Consider the following 22,163-nt stretch of genomic DNA (forward strand, 5'->3'; position numbering starts at 1 on the left):
TAGTGGATGCACTCCCATCCTTCCTGCGGAGAGGATGCTGTAGGAAAGCTTCATAAGTGGGACGTATTAATGTCTGGGATGGAGCACATTGGTGGATACCTATAACCCTTGCACATTGGGAGGCTGAGGCAGAAGGATTGAGGCTTCAAGGCCAGCGTGGGCTACATGGGTTTGGGGTAGGCGACATTCCGTGGCATGTCTGGATACGAAGCCTCTGAACAAAGTTCTGCTAAGCGTTGCTTTTATGGTTCCAGGCTGTGACAGTGTGCTGACTCAGTCTGGCGACCTTCCAGGGGACTTTCTGGACAATTCCTCTGTGGAGTCCTCTCCTCTCCACAGCTCATCTTGAACTTCTCTGTAGCTGATAACACACTTAGCTCTGTCCTCTCAAAACAGAGTATGAGTTAATCCTTTAAAGGACAAAGGAGCTTTTCCTATCCTACGGGTATTTTGTGTTCTAACAGCGAGTTTCCATAGCTGCTCACTAATACCACAGGGACTCTGGAAGAGAAGTGAGCAGATTTTTTTAAATGGAAGAGAAAAGTCTTGCTGTGGAATCAGACAGAATTAATTCTCTCTACTCACCTTGTAGAGTGTCTGTTTTTACCTGGGGCTCAATGTATCGTTCCTCTTCCCTCTGTAAATCACTGAGGGGACAAGGAAGGGGACACAGGCAGCATCACCAGCTCAGACAAAACTCAAGTGCTGGGGTTGGTTTTTTTTTTTTTTTTTTTTTTTTTAACTGTCGATATGATATTCAGAATGTTGTTTTTATAGCACCTCACAGCAAGCAAGGAGGAGAGTGAGCTACCAAACTGTTCAAAGCGACCAGAAGTTTCTGACTAACCAGTCTGACTAAACCTTTGCTTTATGAAATGAATCATCCAAGTATCCCTGAGCTCACAGTACTGATTGGATGAGGAGTATTTCACCTCAGGCCAATTTGCTGTGCCCCTTGGAAACCTCCACTGTGTGATATTCATTCAGGCATTTGCCCAAGGTGAACATAAACCTTCAACTGCTAAGGATGTTGGAGGGAGGAGAGTCCCCAATGCTACACAGGTTGAACAGGTGACACTGAAGCTGACTGGGTCCCAGAGGAGAAAGATACCACTTCAGATGCACAGACCTCACCCCTGTCACTTTCTCCTCCATCCAGGCATCAGGTTTCCAGCAACAAAGGAGCTCTCCAGAGTTAGAGCCCCATCCTGACCTAAGGCTGCTTGTTAAAACAGAGTTGCTGGCCAGGTGGTGGCGCACCTGGCAGGGGACAGAGGCTTTATGTGCTGATGAGGTGAGGTCTGAATATGCTTTGAGTAGCACAACCTTAGAGACATCTGTCCCTCCCCATCTCCCAGCTCCATCCTAGCAGGGGCATTGTAGTGTAAAGACTTCTATCCCAGCACTCCAGAGGTAGCGAGGTAGCGGCAGACAGATACCTGTGATTTTTGAGGACTCAGAGCTAGTTGCTAGTTCCAGGACAGCCAAGGCTACACAAAGAGACTCCGTCTTGAAAAACAAAACAAAACACCCAAGCCAAAGGTACAAAGTTGCTAGGCCCCAGAATTTCTATTACTAGGTCTTTGGCCAAACCCTAGAGTCCTCATTTCTAAAAGGTTACCAGATAACACAGGTGTTGGTGGGCCCACACTTTAAAACTAATGTGTTCATAGTATTATGAGGGCTAAGGTTAAAATACAATTACCTTAGAAGTGCACATTAAAATGTTAATATCTAGAACATAATAGTTATGAGACGAAATTGATCCCGAATTCTCACTGTATCCAATTAATTACATTTCATTTAATGTTTTATGAACTATTACTTCAGGTTTCAGATAAGGACAACTAGGTTTAGGGAATTTGAATAATTCGGCTACTGGCAAATAAAAGCAGCAGGCTTTAAATCCAAAGCTGTCTCTTAGAAAGTCACTTCAGACGAGATCAGCGAATTCATGGTGGTATGGTAGCACATGCCTTTAATCTCAGCACTCAGCAAACAGGGTCAGGAAGATCGCTGTGAGTTCGAGACCAGCCTGGTCTACAGAATGAGTACCAGGATGGCCAGAGCTACTCAGAAAAATACAGGTGGTGGGGGAGGGGAGTCATTTCAGGCAGGCATTGTGGTGTAAAAACCTTTCATTTCAGTACCTGGTGGGGCAGAAGCAGGCGGAGCTCTGTGAGTTCCAGGCCAGCCTGGTCTATAAAGTAAGTACCAGGCTGGACAGGGAGTATAGTGAGACCCTGTCCTGAAAAAAAAAAGTCAACTCATGGGGTTGACAAGATTTATGCTATTCCAAGAATCAAGGAAGTCATAAGTGAACAGAATCCCCAGGGCTCCTTTTAGCCGGTCAAGAGGGACCTTGCCAGCCAGGTTTCTGATCTGACTAGGCCGGTATTCACAGAAGATAATGATGAAATCTAGAAATCCTTCCTAGACATGATTTCCGTGGTACCGCCGCGGCTCTCGAATGGCTTACTCAGAGAGGGGGAGGGGCTCTCTATGGCCGTGCTATTCAAAGCACGTTCAGACCTCGCCTCATTAGCGTGGAAAGACTTTGCTCCTGCTAAGTCCAGCTGTGCCTCTGCCTGGTGGGGATCTGTGCCGGGCTGGGAGAAGCCCTGCGCCCTGCTTACCGAAGCTAGTCTCAGCCTTCACTTCGCTTTAAAAGTTCTGCTGCCCAGCTTCGCCTTAGATCTTCAGGGGACAGAGCCCTAGCAGCAGCAAAACTGAAGGTCTCCCAGGAATGTTAGCTTGCAGCAAGGCTGGGACCTTCTTCCAAAGTAAGTATTCGGGGAGCAGGAATAAATCGGCTGCCCGCCAAAAAAATTTGCATTTTCCTCTGGGACTCTAGAAGCCTAAAAAGATTTCAACATCTAAAGGAATTCATTTTGGTTTGTGTTATGTGAAGGGAAGCAGGGCACTCTTACATCAAAGGAACATTTGTCATTCTTGGGAATTAGCATTAGCTTTGATCACAATTTCAATAAGCAACTGCAAAACACAGACACACACATTCTCTCCTATTTCTATGCTTGGTTAAAATGACTTACCCATCCCAAGTGTACTGCCAGAACAGGTAACTGTAAACAAATCAAACATAAGCATTAAGAATACATTCATTGACATATTTATATATTTATTTGTGTACTATTGTGTGTGTGTGTATTGTACTTGTTAATGTAGGTGCACATGCACAAGTGTGTAAGTGGAGACCTGAAAATTTGATGGCTCTCTATCTATAGTTTTTGAGATAGTGTCTCTCTTCCTGAACCTAAAGTTCATAAATTTGACTAATTTGAATAGCTATGGCCCCCACAGACTCATGTGTTTTAATGCTTGGCTCATAGGAAGGGGCACTATTAGAGGCCTTTTGGACTAGGTGTGGCCTTGTTGGAGGAAGTGTGTCACTGTGGGGGAGGGCTTTGAGGACTCCTTGGCTCAGTATAGAAGACACAGTCTCCCGCTGCCTTTAGGTCAAGTCTGCCTGCACACTGCCATGCTTCCTGCCGTGATGATGAACCTCTGAAACTGTGAGCCGGCCCCAAGGAAACGTTTTCCTTTATAAGAGTTGCCTTGGTCATGGTGTCTCTTCACAGCAATAGAACCCTAAGACAGCTAATAAGCTTCTGCTTATCACCTCCGCTGCTGGGACTGCCAGTGTGCTGCCCTGCCTGACTCCTGACTTTCACTTGTCTCCTGGGGATCCAAACTCATGTCTATTTTTTTTTTTTTACGATTTATTTATTATGTGTAAGTACACTGTAGCTGTCTTCAGACACACCAGAAGAGGGCATCCGATCTCATTTCAGATGGTTGTGAGTCACCATGTGGTTACTGGGATTTGAACTTAGGACCTCTGGAAGAGCAGTCAGTGCTCTTAACCGCTGAGCCATCTCTCCAGCCCCCAAACTTATGTCTTTAACATCATGTGGCAGGCACTTTACCCACTGAGCTATCTTCCCAACCCTATTAATGTATTTCAGATGGAAAATATATACATTAAAAAAGAATAAACATGCTGGACACAGCGGTTCACACTTATAATCTGAGCTACTTCGGGAGCTGAGGCCAGGAAGGGCAATTTAGGGAGCCACAGTTTCAAAAGAAAGTTTTAGAGATTAGGGGCAGGCCTGGGGGTTTTTAGCTCAGAAGTACAATGCTTGCCAAGTGTGCACTATACTCTGAATCTAATCTCCAGAAGGGCTAAAAATATATATCAACAAATAGAAAGTAGGCCAAAGATAGAGAAGAAAAAAACTCAAATAAGAGAAGGCAATGTTGAGCTAGGCAAGCATAGTGAATGGTTTGGTAACTTGGGACTCCCCTAGGTTTGGGCTGTTCACACAGAACCCTCTCCCAGTGGTGCACTTGGCAGCCTAGCTCCTTTGCTTGCACAGGCTGTGCCCATACACTGCTCTCCCAACAATGCACTGAGCAACCTCAGACCTACACTGTATCCATCTCTACCCTCACCCCTCTCTGAGCATTGGAATAGTTTCTTCTTGTCCTAACAATTACACTTGGAGAATTTCTATTAAAAAATACTCCAAATGTAATGGGGTGAAAAGAATGGAGAGGTTGATCTGGCCTGAACCATTTTGGAGTGTACAAGCAGTGTGGCAAACTATGCCCTCTAAGTGTACTTTTGGGACCATTTTGTGTCTGTGCATAATCGGGCCCACATACAATTTAGTGACTTGAAGTCAGTTGTTGTAGATAGAGATTATGAAACCGTTGGGTCTTAGTTTTTTCAGTTCATGTCTGCTGAGTCTACATCTTAGGGTTATTTTGAGATTCAGTCAGATACAATTGTGAAGACACTTGTTAAGTTGTGAAATATCCAGTGAGCAAAACATGTTGAGTAGCAAGCTTGTCTTCCGAAGAGTTCATCTGTACCCCAGGAATCCATTCCTGTCTCTTCTCACAAGGCTGGGATATGGTCAGATTACTTTGTAGGGAAAAATACCCCCTCCCAAAAAGAAACAAAGCATGACATCCAAGGACAGAGGGACCACCCTCCCTAGGAGGAGTTGGCTCCATCACCTAGAGCCACCTTGAGCCTCTTGTCACCTACACTTAATTAGACAGTGTGGACTGCTTATCAGTGAAGGCTCATGAGTCATTTTCCCTCTTCCTGTTCGCCTGCAACATCCCAGGGCTTTGCTATTGCCTTTCTCTTCTTTCTCTTAGAAGCACATGAAAAATATATGACTGCGCCCTGGGCAAGGTAGCAGAGGGTGTTGGAACACAGAACAAGAGAATTGCTAATGTCTCCTGCCAGTGCTGGTGAGATGCCCAGGCTGACAGCCCTGGGTTGCCATCACAGTCTGTCTACCCACTCATATTTCCAGACTTAATTTATGATTTATAAATTCCCTTTTCTCTGATCCTCAAACTTTTCCTTATATATCATTTGAAATCTGTGTAAATAAAAGTTCAAGTCTAGTTTTTTATTTGTTTGTTTTCCCAAGACAGGGCTTCTCTGTATAACAAAGCCCTGGCTGTCCTGGAACTTGCTTTGTAGACCATTGTATGGCAAAATTCAGTTTTTTAAGGTCAAACTTTACAGGGTGTTTACTGTCATATTTAAAATGTTTCCCAACTGACAGTGGAATACACCTTTAATCCCAGCACTGGAGGCAGAGGCAGCTGAGTTGGAAGCCATCCTGGTCTATTGATCAAGTTTCAGGTTATCCAGGACTACATAGAGAAATCCTGTCTCAGAAAAAAAAAATATTTGTTTTCAAATCTCCAATCATTTTTAATTTACTTTACTATGTAAATAGTATCTGAAGGGCCAACAACAGACAGCAATAGGAGCAGAGGAAAATATTAAATTACAAAGCACCAATTCCAAAGAAGCCAGAGTCTGCAGCCTGTAGACAATTCGCATATAACACTTATATGGGATTGTCCTGAGTTGAAGGCTTGTTTAAATTTATTTTCCAGACTTTTTATTTTGTATATGTGAGAGTATGTGTGCACTGGTGTGCACCAAAGCATTTATGTGGAGGCCCATCAGAGAACAACTTTCAGGAGCCAATTTTCTCCTGCCACCATGTGCTGGTTAGTTTTCTGTCAACTTGACACAAGCTGGAGTCATTTGAAAGGAAGAAAACTCAATTGGAAAAAAAAAAAAAAAAAAAAAAGCATCCATAAAATAGGGATGTAGGCAAGCTTGTAAGGCATTTTCTTGATTCGTGTTTGATGTGGGAGGGTGCAGGCCATTGTGGGTGGTCTCCCCACCCTGCCCCCAGCTGGGTTCTATAAAAAAGTAGGCTTAGCATGCCACAGGAGAGCAAGCCAGTAAGAAGCACTCCTCCATGCTCTCCGCATCGGCTGCTGCCTCCAGGTTTCTGCCCCGATTGGGCTCCTGTTCTGACTTTGATCAGTGATGAGTCATGGTCATCAGCAATAAAAACCCTAACTCGGGTTATAGGGATTGAACTCAGGTCATCAAGCTTGCCTGGCAAGCCCTTTTAAAACTCGATATCCTGGTTAGTTTTTATTGACACAGTTTAAATCATCCGGGAAGGAGAAACCTCAGTTGAGGATTTTTTTCATTGGATTGGCCTGGAGCCATGCCTGTGAGAAGTTGTCTTTTTGACAACTGATGTAGAAGGATCCAGTCCGCCGTGGGCAGTACCACCCCTAGGCAGGCTGTTCTGGTCTGTATGAGAAACGTAGCTGAATCTGAGCCTGGGAGCTAGACAGTAATCAGCTTTCCTCCATCGGTCCTGCCTCTGCTCCTGTTCTGACTTCCCTGTGACCTATAAGCCAAGCAAACTCTTCCTCCCCTAAATCGTTTATTTTTGTGTGTGTGTGTAATTTATTTAATGTATATGAGTACACTGTACACTGTCGCTGGCTTCAGACACACCAGAAGAGGGCATCAGATCCCATTACAGGTAGTTGTGAGCCACCATGTGGTTACTGGGAATTGAACTCAGGACCTCTAGTGCTCTTAGCCACTGAGCCATCTCTCCAGCCCTAATTGCTTTTGATTATGATGCATATCACAGTAACAGAAAGCAAACTGGAGTCCCCACCAAACCACCTGACCAGCCCAAGAGTTAGTTTTAATCCTCCTCTTGTGTCTTTCTTTTGGGTGCTGGAGTCTATGCTATGCTGTGCCAAGTGCTGTACCACTGAGCTACACCCATCTCTGAGGCTGGATTTAAATGAAGAGTCCTAGCTTGCTTTACCTGAATATATTTTTTTCGGGCAGAAAGTAAGCTTCCGTCCTGTTTCAGCGATGGGTGAGACCATCACGGTGTATACATCCCCACAGGGGATGTTGGTGATGTCACAGAAACTTAGACCAGCATGTGGGGCACAGGTAAAGATGCCTTTGGAACCGTAGAGGTCGGCATCATAATTGGCAGAGCCCCTGGAGGCTTGCCAGTAGATTCGGATGCCACTAGGACCCAGCCTGTATAACTTGACCCCCAGTGGGCAACAGGCGCCTACAGGAAAAGAAAATAAAGTATAGAATTATTTATCCCGCTATTATACAAGTATGGCCATATTTGCAACTGGAGAAAGATCACACGTAGAATCTTCTGCACAGGATAACTAATCCCTGGTTAGAACAGAGCAAGGTTCGAAGGGATGCAAGCATTCTTCCCGTGCTTTTAATATAGAGCAATGGTGAATCAATGGCCTATAGTTGGCAGAGAGACGCCACACTGAGTCAAATGCACACAATCCCACCAAGTTAAAGCACAATGACCAGATTTTACTTCACTTTAGAGGCACTAAGTTTAAATATAACTTATTATGCTCACTATTAACCAAGAAGAAGAAGAAGAAGAAGAAGAAGAAGAAGAAGAAGAAGAAGAAGAAGAAGAAGAAGAAGAAGAAGAAGAAGAAGAAGAAGAAGAAGAAAAGAAAAAAAGAAATGGCAGTGGTGAGCCAAGTAGCCTTGGAAGCAGCCACTTCTCTGACAGGCTGGTCCATGCTCACCTGTGCTGGGTGATTAGCACACTTCTGACCCTGTCTTCCAAATATTAGGTACTAAACAGGGCACCAGGTAGAATGCTCATTAGCTAAAACAAAAGATCATATTGTATAATTTTTTAAATTATGAAAGATAATCAGACTCATTTGGTTTGTGCATGAGATTCTCTCTCTCTTTCCCTCTCTCTCTCTCTCTCTCTCTCTCTCTCTCTCTCTCTCTCTCTCTCTGTGTGTGTGTGTGTGTGTGTTGCTTGAGACGGGCTATTGTTGTATAGTCCAAGCTAGCCCTTAAATTCATCTTGCTTAGTCGCAAGTGCTGGGATTCTGAGGCTAAACCACTATGCCCACTATGATTGGTTAACCAGTTGGTAATTTGAAAGGCAGTTTGAGACAGGGTCTAACCCCCTGTATAGTCCAGACTGGCTTTGAAATCATGGCTCTCTGTCGAACCGTTTTGTGTTAGCTTCCTGAGCACTGGTATGCCGGGCAGGGGTCTGGTGTGTTGGTTGACACTGTCAACTTGATCAGATCAAGAAGCACCCATGAGACAAGCCTACAGGCAAGCCTGAGACATTATCTAAAGTTAGTGCCTGGAGACGTCTCTAAAGGATTATCTACATTATGTTAGGTCAATTGGGAGGACCACCCTAAAAGCGGGTGGTAGCATTCCATCAGATGGGGGTCCTGAGTCGCCCACAAGCTATTGGGGTCCTGATTTCATACAGTGTGTCCTGCTCCCTGCTGCTGCCATGGTTTCCTCACCTTGAGCGGAAACCAACCCTCCCTGACACTTTCAAAAAGCAACTTTAATGTTTATTAATCTATTATTAACACACTCTTTCCCTCTTTGTGTGTGTGTGTGTATGTGTGTGTGTGTGTGTTGCACACGCGTGTGCGTTTGTGCATGTGAATGCAGTTCCTGGAGATCCTGGAAGAGAGCATGCGTACACTTGGAGTTGTGTAGCAGGAGGTGTCTGACGTGGGTGCTGGGAACAAATCAGGCCCTCTGGAGGAACGGTGGATGATCTCACTGTTGGGCCAATCACTCTGGCTCCTAAGTTTGTTGTTTTGTTTCGATGTTAGGTTTTGAGTTTTTCTAGACAGAATTTCTGTGTGTAGGTCTGCTTGTCCTGAAACTTACCCATGTACACCAGGCTGGCCTTGAACTCAGAGACTGGCCTGTCTCTGCCTCCTGAAAGTTGGGACTAAAGATGTGCACCACTTTTTGTCAGATATTTTGTCAAAGCCATGGGAAAAGTATTTATTATATCTGGCTTAATTTATACTTTTTACTCATTGAAAAAAATGTTTTGTTTTGAGATAGGGTCTCCTTTAGCACAGGCTGTCCTGAGGCTCAGGGTGACCTTAATTTCCTGACCCTTCTGCCTGTACCCCACAAGTAGAGATTATAGGCATGACCTACCTTATTAACTAATAATTAATTAATTTAATAATTGTTTTATCCAGGTGGTGGTGACTCATGTCTTTAATCCTAGCACTGGGGAGGCAGAGATAGGCTGATCTCTGAATTCAAACTTTAGCCAGGTCTACAGAGTGAGTTCCAGAACAGTCAAGTCTACACAGAAAAACCCTGTCTTGAAAAACAAAACAAAACAAAAAGAAGCCATTTCTAATATCGCCTCTCAGGTAAGACATTCTCGACTATCTCTGAGCTGCCAAAATTAAACTTTAGCCTCGCCGCCCCAGGCCCAGGAAGAGGCAGCTGATAACCACCATGCACTTCTCCCCTCCTGGGAGGTAGGCCCTGGGTGTTTTCAAAATAGCTTTCCAAGCAGCTGCCTCAGCAGGTTAGAACTACTAAGAGGAAGTCTGTGCTAGCCCCATCTGCTGCTGTTTCTTCTCCTGTTATTCGGGGATGGCTTGGCATTTGTGGAGAGCAATGAACGACGGTGTGGAAAGAGGCCTTGGCTCTGTTCCGAGTTACTCTTTACTACAGGCCTCTCTGTCATACAAAACCATCCCTTCAGGAAACATAATCCAGACTTTTTACCAGGGGAGCCATGCACTGACTTCTGACAGAAACCTCTGAGCTTTGAAGTTCCAAGTTAAAGAGAATTGTAAATATTGCTAGTGATCTGCATCAATGGGGCTGAAGGCAATGGCTACTTCAGGGAGTGCTTGCTGCATGCGTGAGAACCTGAGTCTGAGTTCTAGTGCTCATGTGAAAACTGGGCACAACTGGGCATGTGCCTGTTGTTGGGATTCTGTAAACCCCACCCCTCAGTTACCTGGCAACAGCCATGTATGCTCTGCCCCAGTGACCTGACACTATAAAAGGGGCTGCTTGCCCCCTCCTCTCTCTCTTGCTCTTGCTCTCCCACCCTTGTCTCTCCTCTCCCCCTTCCTCCCCCCTCTCGCTTCCACGTGCTCATGGCTGACCTCTATTCCACTACTCTTCTATTCCTCTCTTCTCTCTCTCTCTCCCCTCTTAACTCCCCCATGACCTGAATAAACTCTATTCTGTACTATAAATGTAGCTGGTCCCTCAGGGGGAAGGGATGGGCCACCCCAGAGGCATCTCCCTTGCCCTCAGGCCTCACCACACCTCCATGGGCCATATCCCTCCCTCCACTCTCTTCATCCTTTTCCTAACACCTATAATACTCGCACTGAGAAGGGGGAGATAAGATGAGAGATCTTACGTCCAAAAACTAAGGTAGAGAGGACTGGAGATGGTGGTACATGCCTTTAATCCCAGCACTTGGGAGGCAGAGGTAGGTTGGTCTTTATAAATCTGAGGCCAGAGTGGTCTACAGAGTGAGTTTCAGGATAGCCAGGGAGACATGAAGAACCCATCTCAAAAACCTAAACAAACAAACAAACAAAGCAATAAGGTGATGAGTGATTGAGAATGATATCCACCATCAAGTGTGGCCCACTCCACATATGCTAAGAAAGTAATCCACATTTGAGGAAAGCTGGGTAGAGATGCATTATCTTTTTAAATGGGAAGGAAGGATTGGATCTGGACCAGGTTTCATGGAATCCTTAGCAATTTTAGTGGTTTGAATGAGAATGGCTCCCATAGCCTCATATATTTGAATGCTTCATCCCCAGTTGGTGGAATAGTTTGGGAGGGATTAGGAGGTGTGGCCTTGTTATGGGATATGTGTTACTGGGGGGTGGGCTTTTAGATTTCAAAAGCTCCCACCAGACCCGGTTTTCATTCTCTCTCTCTCTCTCTCTCTCTCTCCTCTCTCTCTCTCTCTCTCTCTCTCTCTCTCTCTCTCTCTCTCTCTCTCTCTCCTTATTGCCTTTATATGAAGATATAAAGCTCCCTGTTACTGTTCCCATGCTATACCTGTCTACTTCTCATCATGAAGATCATGGACTAACCCTCTAAAGCCATAAGCAAGATCCAGTTAAATGCTTTTTTTAAAAAAAAATAAGAGTTGTCTTGGTCTGGGTGGTAGTGGCACACACACATGTAATCCTAACATTCAGGAGGTAGAGGCAGGCAGAACTCTGAATTGGAGGCCAACCTTGTCGACGGAGTTCTAGGTCAGCCAGGGACATACAGAGAAATCCTGTCTTAAAAAAACAAAGCCAAAACCAACCAAACAAAAGAGTTGCCTGATCATGGTATTTCTTCACAGCAACAGAACAGCGAGTGATTAAGATAGCAATGTTCAAGATAATTTACTTACTAGAAGAATAACTTTGGTAGGCACAGTCTACAGTCAGTCCCGTGAGACTAATGGCTTTTAATGCCACCGTGTAGTTGATGCCACATGCTATGCATCCCAGGAGGCAGTGGTTTTGATGGGTGTGACACTTAGACTGTCCGATGTATGACTCCAGAACTGTCACATAGGTTTGAGCCACTGCCCCAATAGTCCAGCTCACGTTGATTATTGACTGGGTGACCTGAGCTGCTGTCAGACCAGCTGGACAGCAGGGCACTAAAATGGGGAAAAAAAGAAAGAAAAGGGGTAAGAGAGGAAAGAAGGGAGGGAGGGAGGGAGGAAGAAAGGAAGGAAGGAAGGAAGGAAGGAAGAAGAAAGAAAAAAGAAAAAGAATGTAGTTCTGTTTTACAGATGGAAAATAACCAGTAATAGGACTTGAGGTTTTACTTTGGATAAAGCACTTGATGAACAAGCCCAACAATATGAGTTCAATCCCCGGAAATTATCAGTAAAAACAGAACTTATTCACAAAGTCCTCTGACTCCCACATGCATGTTGTGGCATGTTCACATCCTCCTCCATCATACATGCACACTAACACACAATAATAAGTAAATAGTAAAGAGAATAGGGCTTTTGCTCATATTTTACTCAAAATCCTAAGTTTCTCATACTTTCTCTGTATAAAATAGTTTCATACATTTAAATTAAAATTGTCCTTTGTCCATACCCTTTGATATATCTTGTGATATACCAACTATGTATGGAATGCAGTACCTAGGACAAGCTTTGGATCATATGTTGTCTCTCTCCCAATTTTGTTTTTTTTTTTTTTTTTTTTTTGAGACAGTTTCATGTAAGCTAACCTTGAACTCTACATTGTATCTTTAGATAACCTTAAACTTCTGGTCTTCCTACCTCCACCTCCTGAATGCTAAGATTGCATATGTGCACACCATAATTTCTTATGTGCTTGGCAAACACTCTACTAATGCTAATAATATCCATATTGATGTAAGTAATTTGCCAAATATCTTGGGAGGATATCGAGACAATTGTGAAGCTCTTGGATACTCTGGAATTCACTATTTTAAGCCAAGTTGGCCTTGAACTCATAGAAATGCACCTATTTCTGCCTTCTTGGTGACAGAATTAAAGTGTGCACTACCATGCCTGTTTGCTAAATGCTTTTTCAAATACAAGGTTCTCAATAAATAAGAGCTTTCTGTAATGGAGGGTCTCATCATTATGGATCAGGCAGAGTTAAATGCTTTGTAACTTAGTTAGCCAAGAGCTCTCAATTACCCTGTAAGTATTACCTGATGATTAGAAAACTAAATCCAGAAAGCATTTTTAAATATTCATTTTATTTTTATTTTAAGTGGTGTGTGTGTGTGTGTGTGTGTGTGTGTGTGTGTGTGTGTGTGTGAATAAGTGCAGTTCTCCATGGAAGCCAAAAGAGGGTGTTGGATTCCTGAAGCTAGAGTTGTATATGGTTGTTTGCCAACTGATTTAGGTGTTAGGAGTTTAACTCAAGTCCTCTCCAAGAGTAGTAAATGCCTTTAAACCACTAACCTGTCTGTCCAGCCTTAGAAACTAAACTCAGAAAGTGGTTTTTAGAGGAAAGTTTTGGGGGGTGGCGCTCAACCAGAGACGTGAATAGTGAATCAGCTCCTTTGGTTTCTTGTTAGCTGTTTTGACTGTGTCTTGGTAGAATACAGAGTCCAAGGAATGTTTCTCCAGGGTCAGTGTTTTGTTCCTTTGCAGCAAACGTTGGCAAGACAAGAGACTTCTGAAGATATGTTTATAAAACATGGAAAATGCCAAAAGTTTCTTTTTCTCTAAGATTGGGGCTTCTTTGAAAGGACACTGAGTACGGTATTTTCATCATACTTGGGGCAGATTAAATAAAATTCACACCTTAAAGCAATCCCCCAAGGACTCACAGAGTCAATGTTGCTACATACCTGTTTCCAGGGGCACGCTGTAGCTGGGCAGGCTCTTTCCTGCCTGAGTTTCGGCCACAGCAGTGACAGAGAACATGGAGCCGCAGGGCAGGTCCCCCATCCTGCAGGTGTCCCCTGTGCTGCTGCATTGGAACAACCCCTTCTCCCCCTGGGCTGTCACTGTGTAAGTGGCTCCTTCGTTAGTCGAGTGCCAGTGCACATTGATCATAGAGAATGCATCCTTTGAAATATTTTTTATCTCAGGACTGCAAGGAGCTAAGAAGCATTAGATTAGTAATTAAAACACTGGAGTCAAATATACCCCATGTACCACGTAGTCTAAAATGGATTTCTCTATGTGCTCCCCTCTACCTCTAGCAAAGCGACCATTAGGGTTGTAGACTGTGGTTCTGTTGGTAGAGGATCCACCTAACATACACTAAGTCCTGAGTTTTGTTCCCAACACTGTATAAACTATGCTGGGAAGCACAGGCCTTGAGTCCCAGCATTTGGGAGATAGAGCCAGGAGGATTAGGAGTCATCTTTGGCTACACAGTAAGTCTAAAAAACTTGGGATATATAAGACACACTTCAAAAAAAATAAAGAATACTTATTTATTTTTGTTTTGGAATTATTTTGGAATGGAACCAGATATGGTGGCTTATGCCATGCCTACAATCCCAGTTCTTGTAAACTGAAGCAGGAGGATTTCTTTGAGTTTAAGGCAACCCTAAGGTTAAAGAGACCATATCTCAAAAGGGGGAGTAAGTAAGCTATTTGTTTTTTAAAAGGCTACCTGAAGGAGGTGAAGGACCAAAAGAGGAAAATAATAGAGTGCTACAATGTATCGTGTATGTATGAAGTTGTAAAAAATTAAATAATAGTCTTTAAGAAAACAGAACAACCATTTTCAAGCATACATGTATACAGGTCAAATTCACAGAACCTTTCTTCTGAAAACTGCTGACGTTGGCATAGAGCATTAGGTTCCTGCAGCTTTGGGCAACATTGGAAAATGGATCATTTTGAACTTCGAAACCCAAAATAGTAACCAAGACAAACAGCTGCACACACACCTCCTGGTGTGCGGGCAGGCAGTCTCCAGTAGCAAAAGGAACCCAATAGTTGAGGTCAGTAACTGGGCCAACCCCCTTTCTTTGGGGGTTACTGTCTTTCCATGGTTTCTTTCTTCTCTGCCTCTGTCTGGAGTGTGGGTTTGAACGCAGTTACTGGAGGTTGGGTACTGGCACCTGAACTTATATCCTCTGCAGGAATCATAGGCACTCTTGACAACTGAGCCCCCTCCACAGCCCCCTTTTCTGTAGGCCTTGCTGAACAGCCATCCAGAGGCACACAGCAAGGGTGACAATTGAGATGCCAGGAAAAGATGGTGTCGCAGTACCATACCTGTGGTGATCAAGTGAGAAGAGCATGACAGATTGCTGCCCCGGACCTCACTGAAGGAATATACTGTGACATTGTACTTGGTGTCACAATCCAAAGCAGAAAGAGTGCAAGCAGGAGCAGTGTCGTTGCACGCCACAATGCTGTACCCAGCTATGGCCTTGGTTTCATAGAGCTCAGCACCACGCACAGGAGACCAGGCAATTTCCACCCTGTCACTGGACACTAACACTGGGCTAATGTCACTAGGACAACAGGGAGCTGAAAGCAGAGGGAACCAAGGTCATTACAGGAGCAATGTCACCAGGGGGTATTGAAACTTAACCTCCTCATGACCAAACCCTCTGCCACTGTCCTTCTAAATGGCTGCAAGAAGACTGGTCAGCCCCAACCTTGACCTGATTCTCCTTGCACCTGGGGCAAATCCTCAGCACAGTTTCCAAGGGAACATCAGACTTCTCAAGTCTACACCCAACCTGTTCTCTTGATTCTCTAAGCCTGGAAGACTTTTGGTCTCTCCACTAGAGAATCTGATCCCGTTTGTCTGATAAAGTCACACTGAACCTGAGTCCTCAGGTTCTGTCAGTTCCACCTAGACACTAAGTCAGATAAGGGTGGGGAATGATCGTATAGAGATGATAATTGTATTAGTCAATCTCAGAGAAGGCCCCAAGGAGCCCACTGACAAATACCTAGCACGGCTTTCAGTATCTCTGGCATTCTTGCTCGCCTACATTCCGTCCATTCTTGAACTCTATTCCAGGCCACTTCTGTGCTCTTGAGGCCTTGTTGACAGCCTTTTCTAAATTCCCAACGCACCAATTACTCATCTCCCTCACCCTGGTAAAATGTATCATAATCCACCCTAAGTGCATTTTGCAATTATAATAGTCTATAAATAATTCATTTCGAGACACCCACTCAACCATTCTCCACAGATCTAGCATCTCTCTGTGCCAACCACGCCGTGATTAGCACTGAAGCCAGAGAGATGAATAGCACACAGTCCCTGCCCAGTGTAAGATTCAAGCCTAGAGGAGGAGGACATTGATGGCTACCAAGATAACAGACTAATAATGACATAATAAAAGTGCTAATAAAAATAGGCACATCCTGCTCCATCACAGGCCAGGTCCTTTTCCACCTGTATTATTAATGTCCCCTGTTGCAGTGGCAGATGCTGAGGGAGTAGCAAGGCACACATCATTATCCTACTGTATGACTAACTCAGAAATTAATCTCAGGTGACCTACTAAGAGCCCCTTTCCCCCGCAGTGTGTAGCATCTTGGCCACTGAATCTGTCATCCTGGTCCCAACCAAGGACTGTGCTCTTGGAATGGAGGGACTGTATCCCCTTCAGATCCTCAAACAGGTCTGAGTACTGTATCTTGTAGAAGGTCCAGTTTTTCAGAGTATCGTTGAACAAATGCATCCCCACCTTCCCTCCACTTTCCCTCCTCACCCTTGCATCCTTGTTAGGCTTGTCTCTAAAACCAAATCATCCCTACTCTGTGAGACAAGGGATTTAAGCTATTCTTCATCCTAGAATGACTCCCAGACAGCGGATCAGCAAATACAAGAAGCTGTTCATCCTGTTACTGAGCTCACTGAGCTAGAAACTCCCTTTCCCGGTATCGAAGATGACCTACCTGTGGTGTAATTGAATACGTCGCCCAGAGGACTCTGTCCTGCCTTGTTATAGGCAAATACACTAATGAAGTACGTGAAGCCGCACTCGGACAGGAAGCTGCACTGGGTGAGGGAGGTATTACAGTGTGCCTCTAAACCGTCATCGCTCTTCACAAAAGCCACGTAGTAGTCAACCAGCTCCACACTGGACCAAGCCACAGACAAGTGACCCGGGGTCTCTTCCTGGATCATCACCCTTCCAGGTGCACAAGCAACTAGGAAACAGTAAAAAACCGAGCAGTCGAATGGCTACCGAAAGAGACTTTTCTTTGCATCTTGGCAGCTATCTGAGATGCCAAGACAACCCGAATCAGCAACTCTGAGTTCTGTAACAGAATGAGTTTGATGCACAACATGCAAAACCATGTACCAGACACACTAGAAGATATTTTTATACAAACAAAGACTATGCTAAATACCAGGGCCTACCCAAATTCTTTCATTATAACGGGTGTTATCTGAAACAATAGGCCTTTGGAAGTGTTTATTTGTTTGAAGTAAGATCTTGTGCATCCAAGGTTGCATGAAAACTTACTAGGTATCCAAGGATGACCCTGAACTTCTGACCCTCCTACCTACATTTCTTAGGTGCTTGGGTTATAGCTATGTGCCACCACACCAGCTTTTTATGTGCGACTGGGGATCAAATCCAGGGCTTTCTGCATGCCGGGCAAACACTTTACCAACTAACCTATATCCCCAGCATATTCATTGGGAATTTAAGATTCGTGAATTTTGTCAGGAGTGGTGGTTCCTGCCTTTAATCCCAACACGCGGGAGGCAGAATCAGGAAGACCTCTATGAGTTTGAGGCCAACCTGGTTTACATAGTGAGCCCAGGACAGCCAGGACCTCATAGAGAGACTCTGCCTAAGGGGAAAAGTGCAGATTTCACCTTATTTAGAGAGGAGGTCTATTTGATGTGAGCCAAACCAAATACCTAGAAGTTATCTTTCCGGAGGTAAAAATGTACCTGTTAAGACTTTTGCTAGTGCTTTCTTTTACTCTCACAATCATCATTATCATTTCACAATGGAAGAAAATGGGGCCCATAAAAGATAACAGAGTTGCCCCAGATAATGTAACTAGAAAGGTTGGATGTACGGGTTTGAATACGGCCCAGTGTGCTCATATATTTAAATGCTTAGTTATCAGGAGGTGGCACATTTGAGAAGGTGTGGCCTTGTTGGAGGAAGGGTGTCATTGTGGGGGACAATAGATGCTGAACTTCCATAGACACGGTCTTCTAGGGTAACATGCTTGGCTTTCTGTATTAAGGCAATAAACATTTCTTTTATCTCAGATCAGCGTGACATCTCCTGAAAAAATAATTCCAAATGAAGGTCATTCGTTCAATCCATGAGCTTTCAAATAACACGGTTCTTTAACTGATAAATCAAGGTTTTCTCACGATCAGTATGTCCTGTGTCATATACACTACAGTGGTACCTCATGGATCAACAAGGGCAGGGACTGAAAGTAGGAGGGACTCTCTCAGTCACACCAACACTGACAACATGGTAAGTATCAACTGGGCAGCTGTTGGAGACAATTCTTTCTGGATATTTCCAGATAAATGTCAATCTAATTATCTTGGTAGCATCTGGGTATTTGAGTTTTATAAACATTCCCTAGATGTTTTCGATAAACATCCAAATTTTTAAAAATGCAGAATGTTCTCTCCTGCACTGAATAACTGACTCAGAACGACTATGTCTTTGAAGTGTTTCTTATCTTTTCCTTCATCCTCAGTTACCCCAGCTTCAGGATGGCTTTTTACTGCAGCTGCTACACAAACTTGTAATTGTCAAAAGAGATGTCGATTCATGAAGCTTGTGTTGGTGACCTTATTTTAGCATAACTCTAAGAAGCTGTAGTCTGAGAGTTTGACTATCTTTCTTTCCCTTGTGGAGGAGAAGGCACCAGCTTGTTGAAATCCAATCCTCTGTTCAAAATCCTTTTTACCTTACGCTTGAATAGAGTGGAATTGTTACATTGTCTTTGGCCGAGAGGCTTGCAGCCAGGCAAGCCTGAGCTCAGATCTCCGCTGCGCCTCTTGTCAGTGTGCATTGAAGCAAACAGCTTCTGGCCTCCCTGAGCTTCGTCAGTTTTTGTATCTAAAAGGAAGAGATGAGCTGGACATGGTGGTGTGTGCTTATAGCACGGGGGAGATGGAAACTGGAGGGTCAGGAGAGCAAGGCCAGACTCAGCTATAATTGTGAGTTTGTAGCCAGCGTGAGCTTCATTGCATCCTGTCTTAAACAAGCAAGCAAGCAAAAAAACAAACAAGAAAATGAAACAAACAAACAAAAAACAATTTAAAAAGGAGAGAGCTCACAAAATCGTTCTCAGAGTTAAGTGATGGAGCTATGCTGCCTGAGATGTAATAGATCCCATTAGATGTTAGTTCCAATTCTCCAGACACATAAGTGCTTCTAAACGCAGCAGCAAACCTCCACGAATGTGTCTTTACAATTCCAACAAGAAAAAAGAATGGGGGAAATACTTAGACACATTTAGATCTAGAAATCGATCATCTTTTAGTTTTAAAAACAGTTCCTACCAAGCCTTTGTCATGAAACATGTCAAGGAGAGCCAGTTAGGGACAGGAGAGATGGCTTCATGGGTCAGAATATTCTCTTTAGCCACGAGGACCCAAGTTCAAACCCCTAGAACCACATGAAAAGTTGAGTATGCATATGCACGTGATCCCCCAGGCGTGGATGGAGATAGGCAGATCTTCCAGGCTCACTGGCCAAGCAGGTGTGCTTCTGGTGAAGCGAGAGAAGGCCGAGTCTTTGTCAAAGCAAGAAGGCAGAGTGACAGGGGGAATACCTGATGTCCTGGCCTCCACGGGTGCACACATGTCTGCAGGCATCCTCATACCTACATGCATGCACCACACATACATACAACACATAAAACACATACAGACATATATACACAGACACATGTACACATAGACACACACATACCTACATACACACAAACACACACAGAGATACAAACATACAACACATAAAACACACAGACATACACATATGACAACACACACATACACACACACTCACATACACACACACATACAGAGAGAGAGAGAGTTAGCTACTTGTACTGCACAGAGCTGGAAATAACAAACTGAATCTTAGAGTTTCCAAAACTTTAAAAATTAAGGAAGAAAGCCCGTTATGATAACAAACACCGTTGTCCCCGCTGATGTAAGGTCTCTTGTGGTCTAGGATTCAGAACCAGCCTGGGCAACGATGTGAGACCTTGACTCTAAAAGTAGAACTAAACAGCATAGAACAAAATAAGAGACTCAGTGAAAGACCAGGCACAGAGGCCAGGCTTGTGAACAGTCTAAGTGCTTGGTGCAAGTACTGTCTATGTTTCTCCCTCCGCACTGTTCAGTCCTCAAAGTCCCCAGATCAATACTTTCATTTAGACCAGGATTAGCTCATTTTTTCTTTTCTTTTAAAAAACCATTTGTGTGTGTGTGTGTGTGTGTGTGTGTGTGTGTGTGTGTGTGTAATGTGGCAGGGAAGGGTACATCATGCATGTGGAAGACAGATGCAGCTTGTAGCGTTGGTCTCCTCTCCTCCTTCCACCTTTGTGTAGATTCCTGGATCAAACTCAGGCTCTTGTAGCAGGCACCTTTCCCCACTAAGCCATCTTGACAGCCTTTCTTTTCTGTTTTTCCGACATGCTCTTGCTATATAGCCCTGGCTGGCTTAGTGTTTAGTATGAGCCCAAGTTGGCCTCAAACTCATGGCAATCCCCCTGCTTCAGCCTCCTAAATGTTAATATAAATGTATGCCCTGCTTAGAACAGGCTATCCCCAGCTGAGAGCAGGCTATGCCCAGCCGAGACCAGCCTGTTTTAGAACCTCGCTAGGGATTTCTGTTCCCTTATGGCAGGCACTGCTCACCAGCCCTGCAGGGCTTTCCTTCTCTCTCACGTACCAGTCTTCAGGGACGGTGCAGAGGAGGACTTGCTGGACCCAGCATCGTTACTTGCTGAGACAGAAATCAGGTACTCTGTCCCACACTGCAAGGAACCGATGCTACAGGAGCTGAGGGCTGTGCTGCAGCTCCTCTGGGAAGAGTCGCTCCATGCCACCACAGTGTAGTTGAACGCTCCTTCTGTCGGGGTCCATGAAACAGACGCCTTCAGGGCCCCGCTGTCAAAGCAGACTTGAATGTTGGCAGGGGCACGAGGACCTGTTTTTGAGAAACAGAAAACCACATAAGATTTAGTTTAGTAACACTGAGGCAATCAGGAGATAAGAGACTGCAGGAGCTGGATAACGTTAAGTTGTCCAGAGCTTAAGATGGGACTTTGTGTCTGGGGATTGATAACATAATGGCCATTCCTGTGCAAATTCATCCTTAGCTACGTGACCTCTGTTGTTGCATTTAATCTTTTTCTATTCATTTTGTAAAGATGGACATATGAGCAGTGTTTATTTAACACATAACTGACACTTAAAAGCATACTATGGATGCGTGAATATATTACCTAAGAATTGGCGAAGATTAACATTTAAGAAGCCTGGGTTGGGAGAGTAATTCTAGCACTTGGGGTGCCGCTGAGGAAGGGACATTGGACATTCACAGCCAACCTGTACTACACAGAGAGACCCCATGTCAAAAAGACCAAGCAACCAACCAGACAAGAATAAAATCAGCACATTCATGTGAACGGCTGAAAGGGTTATCTGAATGTGTTGTCACACAGGTCACATGTTTGTTTGTTTGTTTGTTTGTTTTTTATTGATCCATGAAGCTAAATGTATCATTTCTTGAGCTGAAAAAGCATCTGAGTAGTAAAATGCTTGCCGAGAGAGGGGAGGAGAAGGTTCAATCCCCCCAAACACCCCCACACTTCTATTTTTGACCTCTGCCGACTTTTACTTTCTACAGCCTTTAGTTCACAGTGGTTTCTAGATAAGCAGATGTCCCATTCTAAATCAAAGGCTAGGAAAGGCTCAAGTCCATGAGTGAAGGTAGTCTTTCCCCTCATTCTTCTAAACATGCCTTGATGTCTTCATGGTTAGACCGTTTATAACCCTGGAGGACTGAACCAGCCAGATAGCTCAGTGGGTAAAGGCATTTACTGCCAAGCTCAGCGACCAGAGTTCAGAACCCACGTGGTAGGAGAAAGACTGGAACTGGGAAATTGTCCTCTGACCTTTGTGTGTGTGTCATGGCAGGAAAACACACAGGGTTTCTACACCGTGTAGAAAGCATCAAAAATTACTAAAAAAAAAAAAAAAAAAAAAAAAAACAAACAAACAAACAGGAGGATGCTCATGACTCTAATCCCAGGACTAAGGAGGCAGATACAGGGGGATCCCTGAGTTCCAGGCCAGCCTGGTCTACAGAGCTATCGATAGGATAGTCAGGGCTATACAGAGAAACCCTGTCCTGAAAAACAAAACAAGCAAACAAAAAAAGACAATCAACTTTCCAACCAAAGCACAGGAGACCTGGGGGAAAGAGTTAGAGTATCAGA

At 44.2% G+C, this 22,163-nt stretch overlaps 1 protein-coding gene across 2 annotated transcripts in view; it reads right to left on the bottom strand.

Moving 5' to 3' along the window:
* Nucleotides 1–603: 603 nt before the first annotated feature.
* Nucleotides 604–22,163, bottom strand: part of FNDC7 (fibronectin type III domain containing 7) — a gene marked incomplete at both ends in the record, with an annotated part of 32,681 nt that continues 11,121 nt past the window's right edge. Inside the window, 8 exons of one of the 2 annotated variants that reach the window (XM_080916360.1) lie at nucleotides 604–647; nucleotides 3,054–3,083; nucleotides 7,209–7,469; nucleotides 11,631–11,885; nucleotides 13,577–13,831; nucleotides 14,964–15,221; nucleotides 16,611–16,865; nucleotides 20,612–20,869. In XM_080916360.1, the coding sequence (XP_080772486.1) occupies nucleotides 604–647; nucleotides 3,054–3,083; nucleotides 7,209–7,469; nucleotides 11,631–11,885; nucleotides 13,577–13,831; nucleotides 14,964–15,221; nucleotides 16,611–16,865; nucleotides 20,612–20,869 (1,616 nt within the window). The remainder of the gene's footprint in view (nucleotides 648–3,053; nucleotides 3,084–7,208; nucleotides 7,470–11,630; nucleotides 11,886–13,576; nucleotides 13,832–14,963; nucleotides 15,222–16,610; nucleotides 16,866–20,611; nucleotides 20,870–22,163) is intronic. The other variant, XM_080916361.1, reaches the window with a different exon arrangement.

Source organism: Micromys minutus, assembly GCF_963924665.1.
Source record: "Micromys minutus genome assembly, chromosome: 4".
NCBI lineage: Eukaryota > Metazoa > Chordata > Mammalia > Rodentia > Muridae > Micromys > Micromys minutus.